Below are 17,318 nucleotides of genomic sequence, written 5' to 3'. Positions count from 1 at the left end.
TATTTAGTTCCAATAACCCATTAGCAGAGACCTAGCTGGTGCTAATTAGTAAGAGGAAAGTTGCGACACTATTCATATCACTACCAGCATAGCTGCCAAACAGCTGTGTAAACTTAAGGTAAATAAATCTCCCGGGCCAGATAAATTGCATCCAAGGATTCTTTAGGAAACACTGGCACAAATCTTTCAGAAATCACTGAATACTGGAGAGGTGTCGGGGGAATGGAGAAAGGCAGATGTTACTCCTATTTTCAAGAAAGATAACAAAAGTGATAAGGAAAGTACAGGTACGTTTGATGTCCATTGTGAGTAAAATTATGGAGACTCTTACTTAGGATGAAATCACAGAGCACCTGGTCAAAAATAAAGTGATAAATAATAGCCAATATAGGTTCATGAAGGGGAGGTCTTGCCAATCTAATTTACTGGTTTTCTTTGACACTGTGACAAGGGAACTTCGCAAGCACAGTGGCTAAGTTTGCAGGTGACACCAAGCTAATGAAGGTGGTAGATTGTGATGCTGAACAAGATCGGTTACAGGAGAATTTGAACATACTTGGGAATTGGGCAGATTGGTATGTGACAGTTCTCACCCCTTGATATACATGTAAATTTTATTAACGTTTTTCTACCAAGTGGCTTCTCTTTCTCTCCTAACCCTGTTTCAAAGGTGACTCAACCAAGTTAGAGTCACACACAGACAGGTTTTCCCCGTTAACCCCAATACCCTGAAATGTCTAATCGGAGTCTGCTCGCACTAGTTGGCCTCCGATTTGACAACTACCCTCTGAAGTTCTTACTCCTTTTCTTGTCTAGAATACTACAGAGACTCGAGGATACATTGGGTAGAAACAACAGCTCTCTATTAAAACCTAGCAACCCGAGGCTACCCGGCATATAAGGAACACAACAATGGAAGATATACAATAATTGGAACAAACATAGCTATTGCACATGTAACAACTATAGCAACTGGCAGCAGATACTACATTCGTAAAGAAATATAAACCAATCCTGACTGTACAGTAGTCCTGTACACGTCAGTACGTATTGGATACCGACCATTAGTTAGCAATCATGAGGAGTGCCAAGCATTGCCTTATATACTCATGTGGCTCCGTCCACCGTATGATATGAATGTGAGGTTTTTTTCCTGTGCTAGCACCCACGTGTTATTTTACTCTGTAAAATGCTTGTTAGCTGAAATGTTACTCCCCTGTACAAAAAGGGACAGAAGAATAAACCCGGGAACTACAGTCCAGTGAGCCCATCGTCAGAGGTGGGGGAGTCTTCTGGAGACTATAATTTGGGACAAAATAAATTTTCACTTAGAAAAATGTGTTAGTAAAGGACAGTCAACATGGATTTGTTAAATGCAAGTCATGTCTAACAAATCTGATAGAGTATTTTGATGAAGTAATGGAGGAAGTGGATGAAGGTAGTGCAGTTATGATGAACCCTTATGAGTTCTGATGAGGCCTCAGCTGGAGGCTGTGTTCAGTTCTGGGCCCCACACTTTAGGAAGGATGTCAAGGCATTGGAGAGGGTGCAAAGGATATTTACCAGGATGGTACCAGGAATTAAGTACTTCAGTTATCAGGAGAGGTAGAGAAGCGAGGATTATTGTCCTTGGAGCAGAGAAGGTTAAGAGGAGACTTAATAGACATTTTCAAAATTATGAGGGGATTCGATAGGGTGAACATTAGAAGACATTAAAATATCCAGCACAGAAACAGGCCATTCGGCCCAACTGGTTTATGCCGGTGTTTATGCTCCACATGAGCTTCCTCCTGCCCTTCCTTAACTAAGCCTTAAACATAACCTTCTATTCTATTCTCCCTCATGTACCTCTCCAGCCTCCCCTTAAATACATCTATGCTATTTGCCTAAAAAGCTCATTGTGGTAGCATGTTCCCCATTCCCAATACTCTCAATGTGAAGAAATGTCTTCTAACTTCCCTATTTGATCTATTTGTGACTATTTTATATTGATGGCCCCTGGTTTTGGTCTCCCCCACAAGTGGAAACATCTTCCCCATGTCTACTTTCATCATTTTAAAGACCTCTATCAGGAAACCCCTTACCCTCCACTTTTCAAGAGGAAAGAGTCCAAGTATGTTCAGCATTTCCTGATAGGTATAACCTCTCAGTTCTGGCATCATCCTCGTGAATCTCCTTTGCATCCTCTCCAGTGCCTCTACATCCCTTCTATAATGTGGGGACCAGAACTGCACACAGTATTCTAAGTGTGGTCTGATCAAGGTTCTATAGAGGTTTACCATAACTTCCCTGTTTTTCATTTCTATCCCTCTAGCAATGAACCCCAATGCCTGGTTTTATGGTCTTATTAACCTGCGTTGCTACTTTTAGTGAATTGTGTATGTGTACCCCTAGGTCCCTTTGTTCCTCTACCACATTTAGGTTTTTATTTTCTAGGATTTTACTATTTTACTATTTCTTTTTATATTCTTTGATAATTTAATTTCATAGTTTCTCTTTGCCTTCCTAGTTGTTTTTTGACTATTTTCCTGACCTCTTTGTATTTTTTTTGTCGTGCTCTCCCTTGTTGTTTATGTACTTAGTGAACCTCTCTTTCCTGAGTCTCAACTTTGCCCTTATGTTTTTATTTATCCATGGTGTCTCATTATTATTTAGCTTTGTCTTGCTTTTTAGCGGAATATATTTTTCCTGGACTCTATTGATCACTGTTTTAACTGTTTCCCACTGCTGCTCTATCTCTTTGTTTGCCAATATTGTTTCCAGTTTATTTTCCCAAATTATTTTTCCAATCTATTACCCCGGTCTTTGTCATACTCATGTCTTTCTGTAGCCTTTCTGGAGTCCTGTAGCTCAGTGGTTAGAGCACTCGCTTTGCAAGCGAGAGACCTGAGTTCAATTCCAGGCAGAGGGCGAAACCTTGGGCAAGTTTCCTTACTCCACACAGAGCCTAATAATAATCCCTCCAAAACCAAAAACAATAATAAATTGGTCATTTTCAATCTACGACTGTTTGTGGGACATTGCTGTGCGCAATTGGCTGCCGCGTTCGCCCACAAATATACAGTCAGTTCACTTTACAGTGTGTTCTGTGAAGCGCTTTGGGACGTCCTCCCGACGTGAAAAGCGCTATATCAAATGCAAAGATTATTATTATTATTTCTGAATCTTTATCTTAAACCTTATTAAGTTATGATCGCTATTGCCTAGATGTTCCCTGGTTCATTTCTCATTACTAAATCCAGCCGGGATTCCTCCCTTGTTGGGCCTCTTACATACTGGTTAAGAAAGGAGTCCTCTGTACATTGAAGGAACTCCATTCCCTTATCCCCTTTACCTACCAGTGGTTGGGGGGGCGGGGCAGTGGGGGGCAGTGGGAGGGCAGTGGTTGGGGGGCGGGGTCAGTGATTGGGGGGCGGGGCGGTGGTTGGGGGGCGGGGCGGTGGTTGGGGGGGCGGGGCGGTGGGGGGCAGTGGTTGGGGGGCGGGGCGGTGGGGGCAGTGGTTGGGGGGGCGGGGCGGTGGGGGGCAGTGGGGGGAGTGGTTGGGGGGCGGGGTCAGTGATTGGGGGGCGGGCAGTGGTTGGGGGGGGCGGGGCGGTGGGGGGGCAGTGGGGGGGAGTGGTTGGAGGGGGATCGGGACGGGCACTCGGGGCTGAGGATCGGCGCAGAGCGCAGGTCAGTGTTTGACGGATTGTTTTGATCTGAAAGTATTTCCTGAACATAAACTATAGTGACGGCCACAGAGGGGTCGGTGAGATGTGGGTGAGGGGTGAGTGAGGGTGAGGGGTGGGTGAGGGTGAGGGTGAGGGGTGGGTGAGGGTGAGGTGAGGGGTGGGTGAGGGTGAGGTGAGGGGTGGGTGAGGGTGAGGTGAGGGGTGGGTGAGGGTGAGGTGAGGGGTGGGTGAGGGTGAGGTGAGGGGTGGGTGAGGGTGAGGTGAGGGGTGGGTGAGGGTGAGGTGAGGGGTGGGTGAGGGTGAGGTGAGGGGTGGGTGAGGGTGAGGTGAGGGGTGGGTGAGGTGAGGGTGAGGTGAGGGTGAGGGTGGGTGAGGGTGGGTGAGGGTGAGGTGAGGGGTGGGTGAGGGTGAGGTGAGGGTGGGTGAGGGTGAGGTGAGGGGTGAGGTGAGGAGGTGAGGGTGAGGTGAGGGGGAGGTGAGGGTGAGGTGAGGTGAGGGTGAGGTGAGGGTGAGGGTGAGGGTGAGGTGAGGTGAGGGTGAGGTGAGGGTGAGGGTGAGGTGAGGGTGAGGGTGAGGGTGAGGTGAGGGTGAGGGTGAGGTGAGGGTGAGGTGAGGGTGAGGGTGAGGGTGAGGTGAGGGTGAGGGTGAGGGTGAGGTGAGGGTGAGGGTGAGGGTGAGGAGGAGGAGGTGAGGGTGAGGAGAGGGTGAGGGTGAGGTGGAGGTGAGGGTGAGGTGAGGTGAGGGTGAGGGTGAGGTGAGGGTGAGGTGAGGGTGAGGTGAGGGTGAGGGTGAGGGTGAGGTGAGGGTGAGGGTGAGGGCGGCACTGGACTCTGAAAGTTTGGAATCGAGAGACTGTTCCTGAGCTTTAACGTTTCCCCAAATAACAGCCACAAACTGTGCACCTGCCAACCCCTCACCCACACCTGCCAACCCCTCACCCACACCTGCCAACCCCTCACCCACACCTGCCAACCCCTCACCCACACCTGCCAACCCCTCACCCACACCTGCCAACCCCTCACCCACACCTGCCAACCCCTCACCCACACCTGCCAACCCCTCACCCACACCTGCCAACCCCTCACCCACACCTGCCAACCCCTCACCCACACCTGCCAACCCCTCGCCCACACCTGCCAACCCCTCGCCCACACCTGCCAACCCCTCGCCCACATCTGCCAACCCCTCGCCCGCCCCTCGCCCACACCTCGCCCCCCTCGCCCACACCTGCCAACCCCTCACCCACACCTGCCAACCCCTCGCCCACACCTCGCCAGCCCCTCGCCCACACCTCGCCGCCCTCGCCCACACCTCGCCCGCCCCTCGCCCACACCTCGCCAGCCACTCGCCCACACCTGCCAACCCCTCGCCCACACCTCGCCAGCCCCTCGCCCACACCTCGCCAGCCCCTCGCCCACACCTCGCCAGCCCCTCGCCCGCCGCTTCTGCAAACCATTTGTAAATAATTTAAGGACAAACATTTTATTACAATTTGAAGCTGAAGCAGGAAATTGTATCTTCGGAAGAGGGTTCAAGCATTGAACCTTGCCCACAGGAAGCCTCTCAGCCTCACTGTAATCTGGCAGCAATATCATAAACACCAATTAGTTGCACAATTTGGAGCAGGTTTTACTGCTGTATATAACCTCATTCTCATGGCTCTCGAGTCTGCGCTGAGAAAACAATCCCATTCCGATAGGAATGACATTTTGTAGATCACTCCCTGTTTTCAGATTACTACAACATCAAACGTTGATAACAATGTAATTTGTTTTTGTTTCGGCTCCAATTGGTTCTTACCTGTGACTGAATCAGAAGTGGGAAAATGCACCTTTAAATGCTCATTACTGACCCATTACTATAATAATAATTAACATAATCCTTGCATTTGATATAGTGCCTGATCATGTCTTCGAAATGTCTCACAGAATATACCGTAAAGTGTATATACTCTAAGACTATATTTTGGGGGCAAATACTGATCAGGTTTGACAACAAACCACTTTACATCTGCCCTGTAACAACAGCAACAACAAATTACACTTGTATAGCGCCCTTCACATCGGAAAGACATCCCAGGGCTATGGACAATCGGGTTTTTGGACCAGGTGTGATAGAGTAACCTGCCCTGTTCATGCCTGCTCCCTGCAACACATCAGTTTAGATCCTTCCTTCCTGAAAGGACCAACAAACCATAAGGATTAAAGAGGATTGTCAAACCGGTTTTGTATTTAGCAGGAATTAGCTCCTGGAGTATTTGATTTCATTACTTTAATAGCTCTGTATTGTGTGAATTTAATCATCCGGCAGAATGCACAACAAATAATAATAATAATCCTTGCATTTGATATAGCGCTTTTCACGTCTTCTCGACGTCCCAAAGCGCTTCACAGAATATACTGTAAAGTGAATGACTGTATGTTTGTGGGAGAATGCAGCAGCAATGTCCCAAAAACAGTCATGGATTGAAAATGACCAATTTATTATTGTTTTGTATTGGAGGGATTATTATTAGGTGTGTGGAGTAAGGAAACTTGCCCAAGGTTTCGCCCTGCCGGGAATTGAACCCCGGTGTCTCGCTTGCAAAGCAAGTGCTCTAACCACTGAGCAACAGGACTCCACATGGGTTCATGTTTCAAAGTCCCACTTCTAATGTTAGTAAAACAAAGTGAGTTACATGCACAAATATACACTTTAATGGGTAAACAAATTTTGTGAAATAAACTTCCTGAACTATTGCCAAAATCACATCTGTTTGGACAGAATTCATTTAGACAAAAACAATATGAATGTATCACAATGATGATCGTTGGATTCTACAGGAAGAAAAATCCCCAAATATGCGAAGAATTTGTCACATAGTTTTGAGAGAATTTCAGAGTACAGTATTTGTTGAGTACAACAACAAATTGCATTTGTATGGTACTTTTTATGTCAAGAGATCCCAAAGTGTTGGACAGTTGAGGGCTTACACCAGAGCTGGGGGTTGAATTTGGGATGTGTGGAGTATCATAGAGCCACAGATATTTATACACAGAAGAGGGCCATTCAGCTCATCAAGTCTGTGCCTCCGCTTTTAAAAAGCAGTCCTTTCAGTCCTATTTACCTACTCTTTCCCACGCCTCTGTAGTTGACTCTTTTTGAGGTATTTATCTAGTTGTTATGATGAACCTTTATATAAAACACTGGTGAGGCCTCAGCTTGAGACTGGATTCAGTTCTGGGCCCCACACTTTAGGAAGGATGTCAAGGCATTGGAGAGGATGCAAAGGAGATTTTCTAGGATGGTACCAGGAATGAGGGACTTCAGTTATCAGGAGAGGCAGAGAAGCGAGGATTATTGTCCTTGGAGCAGAGAAGGTTAAGAGGAGATTTAATAGACATTTTCAAAATTATGAGGGTATTTGATAGGGTGAACAAGGAGAACCTATTCCCACTGGCGGGTGGGTTGGTAACCCGAGGACCCCGATTTAAAATAGTTGTTAAAAGAAAACAGAGGGGAGGTGAGGAGAAATGTTTTCACACAGCGAGTTGTTGGGATCTGGAATGCATTGCCTGGAAGGGTGATGGAAGCCGATTCAATCCAGCTTTCAAAAGAGTAGATAATTATTTGGGGAGGACAAGTTTGCAGAGCTATGGGGAGAGAGTGGGGGAGTGGGGTTGATTTGGAAGGTCTTTTCAAAGAGCCGACACCAATACCTAACTCCTCCCTCCACAGGCTGCAGATCATCCAGAACTCTGCAGCCCGTATGCTCTCCCACACCAGCTCCATGACCCTATCAGCCCCATCCTTGCCTTTGGTCACCCTCTTTTCCCCCTCTGTCCTCCACTCTCCCCGATCCTGACCCCCCAGCTCGGGTCCAAAACACTGATTGGTCAGTGCCTTGGGACATTCTCCCCATGTGAAAGGCACTATACAAATGTAATTTTGTTGTATATTTTATACACGGCAGGCAATTGTGCACAGTCGTGTCCCACAAACAGTCATGGATTGAATGACCACATTTTTTTTAAGGCACTCTGGAAAAGCGATTTGCCAATCAACAAACAACAGGCTTCCTACTTACTGCCAGGTAAACAGAGGCTTGTGGAGTAAGAAAACTTGTCTAATTCCACTGGCGGGTGGGTAGGTAACCCGAGGACACCAATTTAAAATAATCGTTAAAAGAAACAGAGGGCAGGTGAGGAGAAATGTTTTCACAGTGAGTTGTTGGGATCTGGAATGCATTGGCTGAAAGGCTGGTGGAAGCCGATTCGGTAACAACTTTTAAGAGAGAAGTAATAATAATAATCCTTGCATTTGATATAGTCCTTTTTCACATCTTCGAGACATCTCAAAGCGCTTCACAGAATATACCATAAAGTGAATTGACTGTATATTTGTGGGCGAAACACGGCAGCCAAATTGCACACAGCAGCGTCCCACAAACAGTCGTGGACTGAAGTGACCAATTTATTATTGTTTTTTTGGGGGGGATTATTATTAGGTGTGGAGTAAGGAAACTTGCCCAAGGGAATCGAACCAAGGTCTCTCGCTTGAAAGGTGAGTTCTCTGACCACTGAGCTGCAGGATTCCACAGTAGATAACTATTTGGGAAGGACAAGTTTGCAGGGCTATTGGGAGAGAGCGAGGGAGTGGAATTGATTTGGAAGCTCTTTTTAAAGAGCCGGCAAAGACACAATGGGCCGAATGGCCTCCTTCTGTGCTGTATAATTCTATGAATTCTATGAATCTAAGGTTTCGCCCACCTGGGAATTGAACCTGGGTCCTCTCGCTTGCAAGGCGACTGCTCTAACCGTTAAGATTCTGAATTAGGAATATTTAGGAATCATTATTTAGGAATCCTCATTAGCTTTTATTAAACCAGAAAGATCATCACCACCACCGTCATATATCTTCGGATGAAACGTTAAACCAAGATCCTGTCTGTCTATTCAGGTGGATGTGAAAGTTCCCACGGCACTTTCAAATAGTGAAGGAAGGTTCTCTCTCCCGGTGTTCTGGCCAACAATCCCCCAAATAAAATTGGTCACTCACTGCATGGCTGTTTGTGTGCCATTGCTGTGCTGCAAATTGGTTGCTGAGCTTTGTTCACAAAATACACTGTCACTACACTTTACAGAATATGTACAATATAAGTGGTCTGGGGCGCTACCCTGCATTAGCAACCAATATAAATGCAAATTGTTGTACGGTATAGCCTGTGAAGTGATTTGAGACGTCTCAATAAGGTGATATATCAAACGCAATGATCTGTTAATTTATTTTGTAACATTCTTTGGATTAATGGTGACCAATGAAAGTCATACACAAAAATAGGATTGTGGCTTTTTCTTCCTTTTCCCATTTCATGCCTTTTCCTAATTTCTCTTGAATGAACCTCCTGTTGCTGGTGTATGGTTACGAGTCTTGGCCATGTGACTGCTTCTTGCTGGGAGGCTGTTTGACCATTGTGGCATCACAAATAAAACTGATCTTATTCTCATCTGGGATTCACATGCACAAACTTTCTGCCAGAGATCACTCGATAGTGGTCAACAAGACTTATTTATCCCGACCTTAGCCCAGGGACATTGAGACAGATTACCCCCAAATACTGCTCCAAATGGGATGGATTGGGGATTGAACCTGATTTCAGCACTGTGTACCTGAGTGACATTCCAGATTTTAGCAGCTAAAAAATTCTAAGTTAGATACTGCTATTTAATTGAACAATTCAAAGGGTTAATATACCGAAAGGGCAATTACAACAACAACAACAACTTGGATTTATATAGTGCCCTCCATGCCACACGGTGTCTCAGGGCTTCACTGTACGGCTGCACGTTTTCTTATATAGTTCAACTTAATAATGAGCTCCAGGAGACGTGATCAGAAAAAACAGCAGCAATGTTTAAGAACTGCAATAGTCTACACATACCAGACTGACAAAAATATACTTGAAGAAACATTTGATCAGCAGATGGATGAGAGCACACATTCTTAAGTCTTCATTCATTCGGGGGCTCCAACATTTTGGCTGCTGAGGGCTGGAAGCCCTATTTGTGGGCTGCATAAACAATATTTTTGTGTTTACCTTGCAGAAACACAACAACACGTACAGAGGAAGTGAGTAGCCAGATGAAATAGAGGGAGGGACCGGAGGGACCAACCCACGGCACTGAAAGCTGCTATTATCTCCATTATCTCACTCACACTTATGCGTTTTAAAAATTAAATAATATTGCATTAAACAAAGGTGATAGTCATGTAACGAGTTGTGAGGGAGCATGAAAAGTTGTTGGACGTATACAACTCTGGATGTCCTGAGTCGTCACTGCTTGTGGTTAGCAGCTATATCCTGGTAGTTAAATATAACTAACTCCCAAAATAGGAAATGATTATTACCGTAAAATATATATGCTGGAGTCTCTAATTCAAGTTTCACAAATAACAAAACTTAGCCAGATGGCCTTTCCCCCCTCGGCGAGAAAACAGGGATATACATGATTCTGGGTGATGTTAAAACTTGTTTTCCTTGATTTCATGTTGATTTTTCTTCATGTGCCAGCTAGCTAAAGTGAAATGCACATTACAGAGCAATTTCCTGTTAAAGCAGCAAATCGCTTTAAAAACAGGGCAACACCCAAACAATTTTAACTATTTCTGATTTTTCATCATCTCCTTACCCTCTACTTATAGAATTATAGAATTTTACAGCACAGAAGGAGCCCATTTGGCCCATTGTGACTGTGCCGGCATGATGAGCCAAATGGCTACTAGTCCTATTCCCCTGCTCTTACCCCATAACACTGCACATTTTTCCTTTTTAATTACAATACAAAATAACATTTGTAAACCCATTTCACGTCAGGATGACATCCCAAGGCACTGAACAGTCAGGGATTAGGACCTGAGTGGGGGGGTGGTTGTGGGTGGAGGGGGGGGGGGGGGGGGGGAGGGTAGAAGGGTGATTGAAGGCACGGTCAAAGAGGAGGGTCTTGAGGCATCTGGAGGCAAGGGAGAGAGCAAGGCGAAGGAAATGTGGGATGGTAATTCCAGAGGGTGGGGACAGAGAGGCTGAAGGTCCAACCACCGATGGTGGGGCAGGCCGGGCGGGGGACATGGAGCAGGCCAGAGCCTGAGCGGAGGGAGTGGACAAGTTGATAAGGGGTTAGCAGGTTGAAGAGGTAGGAGGGGGCAAGGTTGTAGAGGACAAAAATTTTGAACTCAATTCTGTAAGGGATGGGAAGCCAGTGAAGCTGGGCGAGGGTGGGGGTGATGGGGTTATGGTTCCTGGTGCGGGAGAGGAAACAAGCTGCCGAGTTCTGATGATCTGCAGCTTGTGGAGGGAAGAGTTGGGAAGGCCGACAAGATTGGAATCTCACACATTAGTCTACTGAGAAGAAATTCTCTCTGGATCTGGACTTTCAATATTTTCTTAGCATTGGTTTTAAAAATAATAATACAATTCTTGCATTTGATTCAGAGAATTACAACTTAATAAGGCGCTCAGGAGAAGCATATTTTTAGACAAACACCTCCCCTCAGAGATGGAGTTTCTCCATGTGTCATGGCCAACAGTACCCTAAATAAAATTGGTACATTCACTTAATGGCAAATTATGGTGTGCAAATAGGTTGCCATATTTTCCCACAAACTACAGACCACTTTAACAATTTATCCTGTGAAGCATTTTGAGACAATGTATTAAGGCGCAATATCAAATAGAAGTATTATTATATTAGAGTGGAAGCCTATTAAAACAGGACACATCGGGAACAGTTATTTTGTCTGGCTTAAGAAGCGTACAAGGTTCCCCAAAATACCTTTCCTGCCCAGCAGAGGAGCGATGCTACGTAATAATGTTGTTTCACTTGATGCAATGTTAATTTACCAAACAGGACAACAAGTATTTTAACCTAGAGTTAAATTTAAAATACTGTACTCTCATCGAATTCAGTCAAATAGATTGATGTTTGTTTGGCTGTAAAATACCTCCCTTCCAGCAGCTCCTCCTCCCATTGTGGAGTCCTGTAGCTCAGTGGTTAGAGCACTCGCTTTGCAAGTGAGAGACCTGAGTTCAATTCCAGGCAGAGGGCGAAACCTTGGGCCAAGTTTCCGTACTCCACACAGAGCCTAATAATAGTCCCTCCAAAACCAAACAATAATAAATTGGTCATTTTCAATCTACGACTGTTTGTGGGACATTGCTGTGTGCAATTGGCTGCCGCGTTCGCCCACAAATATATAGTCAATTCACTTTACAGTGTGTTCTGTGAAGCGCTTTGGGACGTCCTCCTGACGTGAAAAGCGCTATATCAAATGCAAAGATTAATATTATTATTGCTGTTCCCATTGGATGGGAAGAAAAACAATTAGGAGGCTCCAAGGTGATTGACAGCTTAGAGCTGCTTATGAATGGCTATGCTCCACCCACTCACAAGCAGCTCATCTGTCAATCAATTGTGATTTGACTCCTCCCATTCCCTCCTTGTTTTTCCCTGTTCCTCACTGATTGACAGCCCAACTCCAGCCGCTTGTGAATGGCTGGAGTCCGCTGTCAGTCAATCTTAGACAACTCCAATCTCCATCCCAGAAGCCCTTGTGGCTGAATGGAGTTTATGGACACACAGAAGCTCAAGTGAGAACAGTCAGCGACGATCATTTTGCCTGGATCAACCGGCATACTTAAAACGAATAAGAATACAAATAAATTATAAATAAAAAATAAATAATACAAATAAATTGGGGCCAGGCATTTTGTTTAATTATTTTGTTAACTGGCTTCTGCCTAAGGTGGATTTCACTGTGTTATATGCTTTTAAAAGAACCCACAGAAAACTGGTTTTGAAGTGAAGACTGAATTTAAGAATTTGGTTAATTTTGCACATTTCCTACTTTGATGTCTGGTGGCAGAATATTGAACCAATAAAATGTAATACTGAATTCCTATTGGTCTCTCAGACTTTAGAGAAATAGCTGCTATTGATCTGTATGATAATTGTTAGTCCCTGTTCTCAAGCTGCACACGACTGTACTTGATAATTGTTTTCACTTTGCTTCTTAACAGGTTTTACTGAATTGGAATTTCCCCAGGTGTTGAAATGGAACTGACAGACAGAAATAGAGAAGGTGACACTGAGGAAAACAGGGAAGCACATCAAGCACATTCTTGGTGTTACAGGTTTCAGAAAACAGTATCTAATTGGATGCTTCCTGAAGAAACTAGAGGCAGATATCTGGAAAGAGCAAATTGTCTTCCTCCACCTATCTTCATTGTGCTCATAAGTATAACTGAGGTATGGCCTGTATTTATACTGAAGTACAATGAGTAATCAAGAGCTTTAACTTATTGAAGGAAACAGCATGAAGATAACTTGTTCTCTACTTTCCTGTCCTGTGAGGTTCCACATAACAATTTGATTTTTGCAGATAAACGATTGGGTTGCATTATCAAAAGAATGTTAGGAAATGAAATGCCCAAAATACAACAACAACTTGCATTCATACAGCACTTCTTTATGTAGGGTAACATCTCAAAGCACTTTACAGTGCCACACACTAAACAGGAAAGATGGGGGAAGGGAAAAGAAGGGATGTGAATGAAGCACATTCAGTGAGATAGGTTTTGAGTTTTGAAAGATAGATAGACAGGGGCAAAGTGTAAGGATTTTCAAAGGGTAGCAGCTGAAGGATTGGCTGCCGACAATAGGATTTAAATTTCTTCACGTCCTGGCACCTCCCTTCCTCTCCAAACTGCTGACACCCCACTCCTCTACCTAACTTCTTCACTTAGCTGGTACATGTCCCTCATCCCCTACTCTCCACAATTGGCAGCCATGCTTTCAGACAATTTATTCCCCAAATCTCTGGAACTGCTTGTCTCAATCTATTAATCGTGCCCCTTCTCTGCCCATCTTCAAATATCACCTGATTATTTTATGATTGTGCCTTTGACCACCTACCACCCCTCGTACCATGTCCAGTCTCGCCACAGTTAAGCGCCCACATGAAGGTCTCTATATAAATGCAAGTTGTTGTTGTTGAAGGGCTGAGGAGTGTGCAGTAGACCAGAGTTTCGTCCAGCGGAGAGGGCAGGCAGAAGACTGAAGCTGAAGGAGCCATAGAAGTAGTAATAATAATCCTTGACTTTGGTGTACCCTTTCAAGTTGTCAAGACGTCTCAAAATGCATCACATAACTCTAAATTGTAGTGTGTTTTGTGGGCAAACAGATCGGGATGATGTGCAAGGGAAGCTTAGTCTGGGTCAGGATCTGAGCAGCTAAATCCATATTATTTTTAAGAGTTAATTTTACATATATATATCTGAAGAGAAAAAAGGGTATTGGAGAAAGCAATTGAACCGGTAGCTCTCTCAGAGCACCGGCACAGGCACAATGGGATGAATGGTGCTGCAAATTCCTATGGTTTTATATTTCAGCAATGGAGTGGTACATAGTTCAGGGTAATGGCTGAGAGGAGAGGCCGAGAGGTTAGGACTTTTTCCATAGGAGGAGAGAAGGTTAAGTGGGAACAGTTCCTTCAAATTAAGTGATTTTCTCCTTTGAGTTTGTGTTTATATTAACTACTCACAAATAAGATTATTTTATCGTAAAATTATGTTGGCACAAAATTATGGAAATGTTTTCAATTCAGTCCTAATTCTCTCACAGTTTTTCCACACAACATATCTTCTGAACAAAGACTAAGTTGAACAATTTTGCAATTTTGCACGTTCTTGAATTTTAATGCAAAATAAACTCTAATTAGTATTTTTCAATTGAACACATTCATATTTTCCCATAGTATGAGTGTTTCTAGGATACCAAGGTGAGGGTTACTATTATTATTATTATTTTATGTCCAAATCCTGCAATTGTTCAAATTTTTTTATAAGAATAATATAATAATAATAAATTTTCTTTATCCTTGTTATCTAGTTACAAATTCAAGTTGAAGGCAACTTCACTCAGTTGTTGGTGAAGTTTGAGTTTTCCATTTGTTTTACGTTATATTGCAGCTGGCTGTCTTTATTTACTATGCTGTTTGGATGCCCCAGACACAATGGATAACCTTGGGTACAGGGACCTGGGAAAGTCCATTCATTTATAGACCAGACAAGAGGATGGAGGTCTGGAGGTTCATTTCTTACATGCTGGTGCATGCTGGGTAAGGCTTGCAAAGTAATTGTATTTTAGTAATTAACCAAAGCTGTACAGAAAATAGTTTCACATGTTACACATTAATGGAATCAGAGTTCCTTTATGAGGAGGCGATAGAAGGTCCAAGTTGGGCCTAGGGAAATTTGAATCTGGTGACTGTAGTCACCTATTGAAGTAGCAATGAAAGACAGCTGGTAAAGCTGGTAAAGAGAACTGTTTTTTGGGCGGGATACAAGAAAGATTATGGTGGATTATTTGTTGGTTGCACTTTATGGACCCTTGTGCTGCAAGATGACAATGTCTTTGATAATCATCATTCATGATACTAATCATCCATCTGCACTGTCTTCTCTTGTCTCCTGTGGTCTGACACAGTCCCACTGATCACATTCTCTTCCACTTTTCACCCTTCACTTCCCCACGCAATCGTGTCTCACCATCCTCTTCGCCTTCTCTCTCTCCTGGACCCTCCCGACAGCCTCCTTCTGCTCCAGCCTGGGCATCCTCGGGTTAGGGCTTATTGCACTACTCGTCGATGGTTGTCCCAGAGCAGCCATCCTGACTGCCCCATTTCTCCCACTCTGTCTGCAAAGCCTGCTTCCCTCGCCTCCAACTGGTAAATTTCCCTTCCCTACTTTTCCCACTCACACGCAACAGTTGTTCTCTCCCCACAACTCCCAAACCCTCCGCGCTACACTCTCCTCCTTGAGCACCACACCACCATCTGCAATGTCCTCCAAAATGTCTGTTCCCTCAAGGCTCTCATAATCCATGTGGAGAAGAAACTGCAGATGTGTTAATCATAATTTTTCAAAGTTCTCTATATTTGTGAATTATGCCCTTGGATTGGAAAAGTGCAAATGTCACTCCATTATTTAAGAATGAAGGGAGAAACCAGGTAACTACAGACCTACCAGCTTAACTTCAGTTACTGGAATCTGTCATCAGGGACTGAGTGACTGAGCATTTGAACAAATATGAGCTTATCAAAGAGAGTCAGTATGGATTTGTGAAGAGTAGATCATGTGGCAGGACAGGCAGATAAAGCTGTTAAAAAGCATCCGGGATACTCGGCTTCATAAATAGGGGCATAGAATACAAAAGTCAGGAAGTTATGATGAACCTTTATATAAAACACTAGTTAGGCCTCAGCTCGAGACTGTGTTCAGTTCTGGGCACCACACTTTAGGAAGGATGTCAAGGCATTGGAGAGGGTGCAAAGGAGATTGACCAGGATAGAAGCAGGAATGAGGGACTTCAGTTATCAGGAGAGGCTATAGAAGCTGGGATTATTGTCCTTGGAGCAGAGAAGGTTCAGAGGAGACTTAATAGAAGTTTTCAAAATTATGAGGGCAAAACCTTGGGCAATTTCCTTACTCCACATGCCTGATAATAATCCTTCAAGAAAAAAAAACACAACAATAACGTGGTGACTAGGGCTTTGGTCGGGACGTTGGCATATTTGGGTTGTAGCTCTTTAATCATGCTACTGTGCCCCCTGCTTTACCATCCCCTCTGCCTTGGCTACTTGTGCTCTTTGTGCAGCAGCTCCTTGCTTTCTGATCTGGATCATTCAATCACTCACTTTAGTTTCAGTGATTTCATGGTTTCACAATTTTACTCATAATTTTGTGAAATCACTGGTTTCACAACTTCACTGTAACATATATAAATGACTTGGATGAAGGAATAGTGAGTTTTATATCAAAATTTGCGATGACACAAAGTTAGGAGGTACATTAAGTTGTGTAGATGGGAGCAGGAAATTACAAAGGACTTAGAATCATCATAGAATATTATACAGCACAGAAGGAGGCCATTTGGCTCATTGTGTCTGTGCCAGCCCTTTGAAAAGAGCTTCCAATTCAATCTCACTCCCCCGCTCTCTTCTGCAAACTTGTCCTCCCCAAATAATTATCTACTTCTCATAAAAGTTGTTATTGAATCGGATCCCACCAGCCTTTCAGGCAGTGCATTCCAGATCCAAACAACTTACTGTGTGAAAACATTTCTCCTCACCTCCCCTCTGTTTTCTTTTAACAACTATTTTAAATCGGGGTCCTCGGGTTACCGACCCACCCGCCAGTGGGAATAGGTTCTCCTTGTTCACCCTATCGAATCCCCTCATCGTTTTGAAAACTTCTATTAAGTCTCCTCTTAATCTTCCCTGCTCCAAGGAGAATAATCGTAGCTTCTCTACCTCTCCTGATAACTGAAGTCCCTCATTCCCCATAGGTGAGGCCTAACCAGTGTTTTGTAAAGGTTCATCATAACTTCCTGACTTTTGTATTCTATGCCCCTATTTATAAAGCCTAGTATTCATATGCTTTTTTAACAGCTTTATCTACCTATCCTCTACCTTCAAAGATTTATTTATATGAACCCCCAGTCTCTCTGTTCCTTCACCCCCTTTAAGATTGTACCATCAACTTATATTGCCTTAATCAGATTAAGTGAGTGGGCAAAACTGTGGCAGATGAAATTCAATGTGGGGAAGTGTGA

At 44.1% G+C, this 17,318-nt stretch overlaps 1 protein-coding gene across 4 annotated transcripts in view; it reads left to right on the top strand.

The window, feature by feature from the left end:
• The first annotated feature begins 3,606 nt into the window (after window positions 1–3,606).
• The window catches only part of rhbdl2 (rhomboid, veinlet-like 2 (Drosophila)), a 54,311-nt gene continuing 40,599 nt past the window's right edge, over window positions 3,607–17,318 (top strand). For 3 of the 4 annotated variants that reach the window (XM_042338770.1, XM_042338767.1, XM_042338769.1), the window contains exons 1-3: window positions 3,607–3,673; window positions 12,725–12,953; window positions 14,675–14,823. In XM_042338770.1, coding sequence (XP_042194704.1) covers window positions 12,759–12,953; window positions 14,675–14,823 — 344 coding nt within the window. In that variant the 5' untranslated portion in view covers window positions 3,607–3,673; window positions 12,725–12,758. Of the gene's footprint in view, window positions 3,674–9,755; window positions 9,781–12,724; window positions 12,954–14,674; window positions 14,824–17,318 lie in introns of all 4 variants that reach the window. The other variant, XM_042338768.1, reaches the window with a different exon arrangement.

Source organism: Callorhinchus milii, unplaced genomic scaffold (genome assembly GCF_018977255.1).
Source record: "Callorhinchus milii isolate IMCB2004 unplaced genomic scaffold, IMCB_Cmil_1.0 Scaffold10, whole genome shotgun sequence".
Taxonomy (NCBI): domain Eukaryota; kingdom Metazoa; phylum Chordata; class Chondrichthyes; order Chimaeriformes; family Callorhinchidae; genus Callorhinchus; species Callorhinchus milii.
Note: the sequence above shows the minus strand (reverse complement) of the source record. Positions and strands in the feature narration are given on the sequence as shown.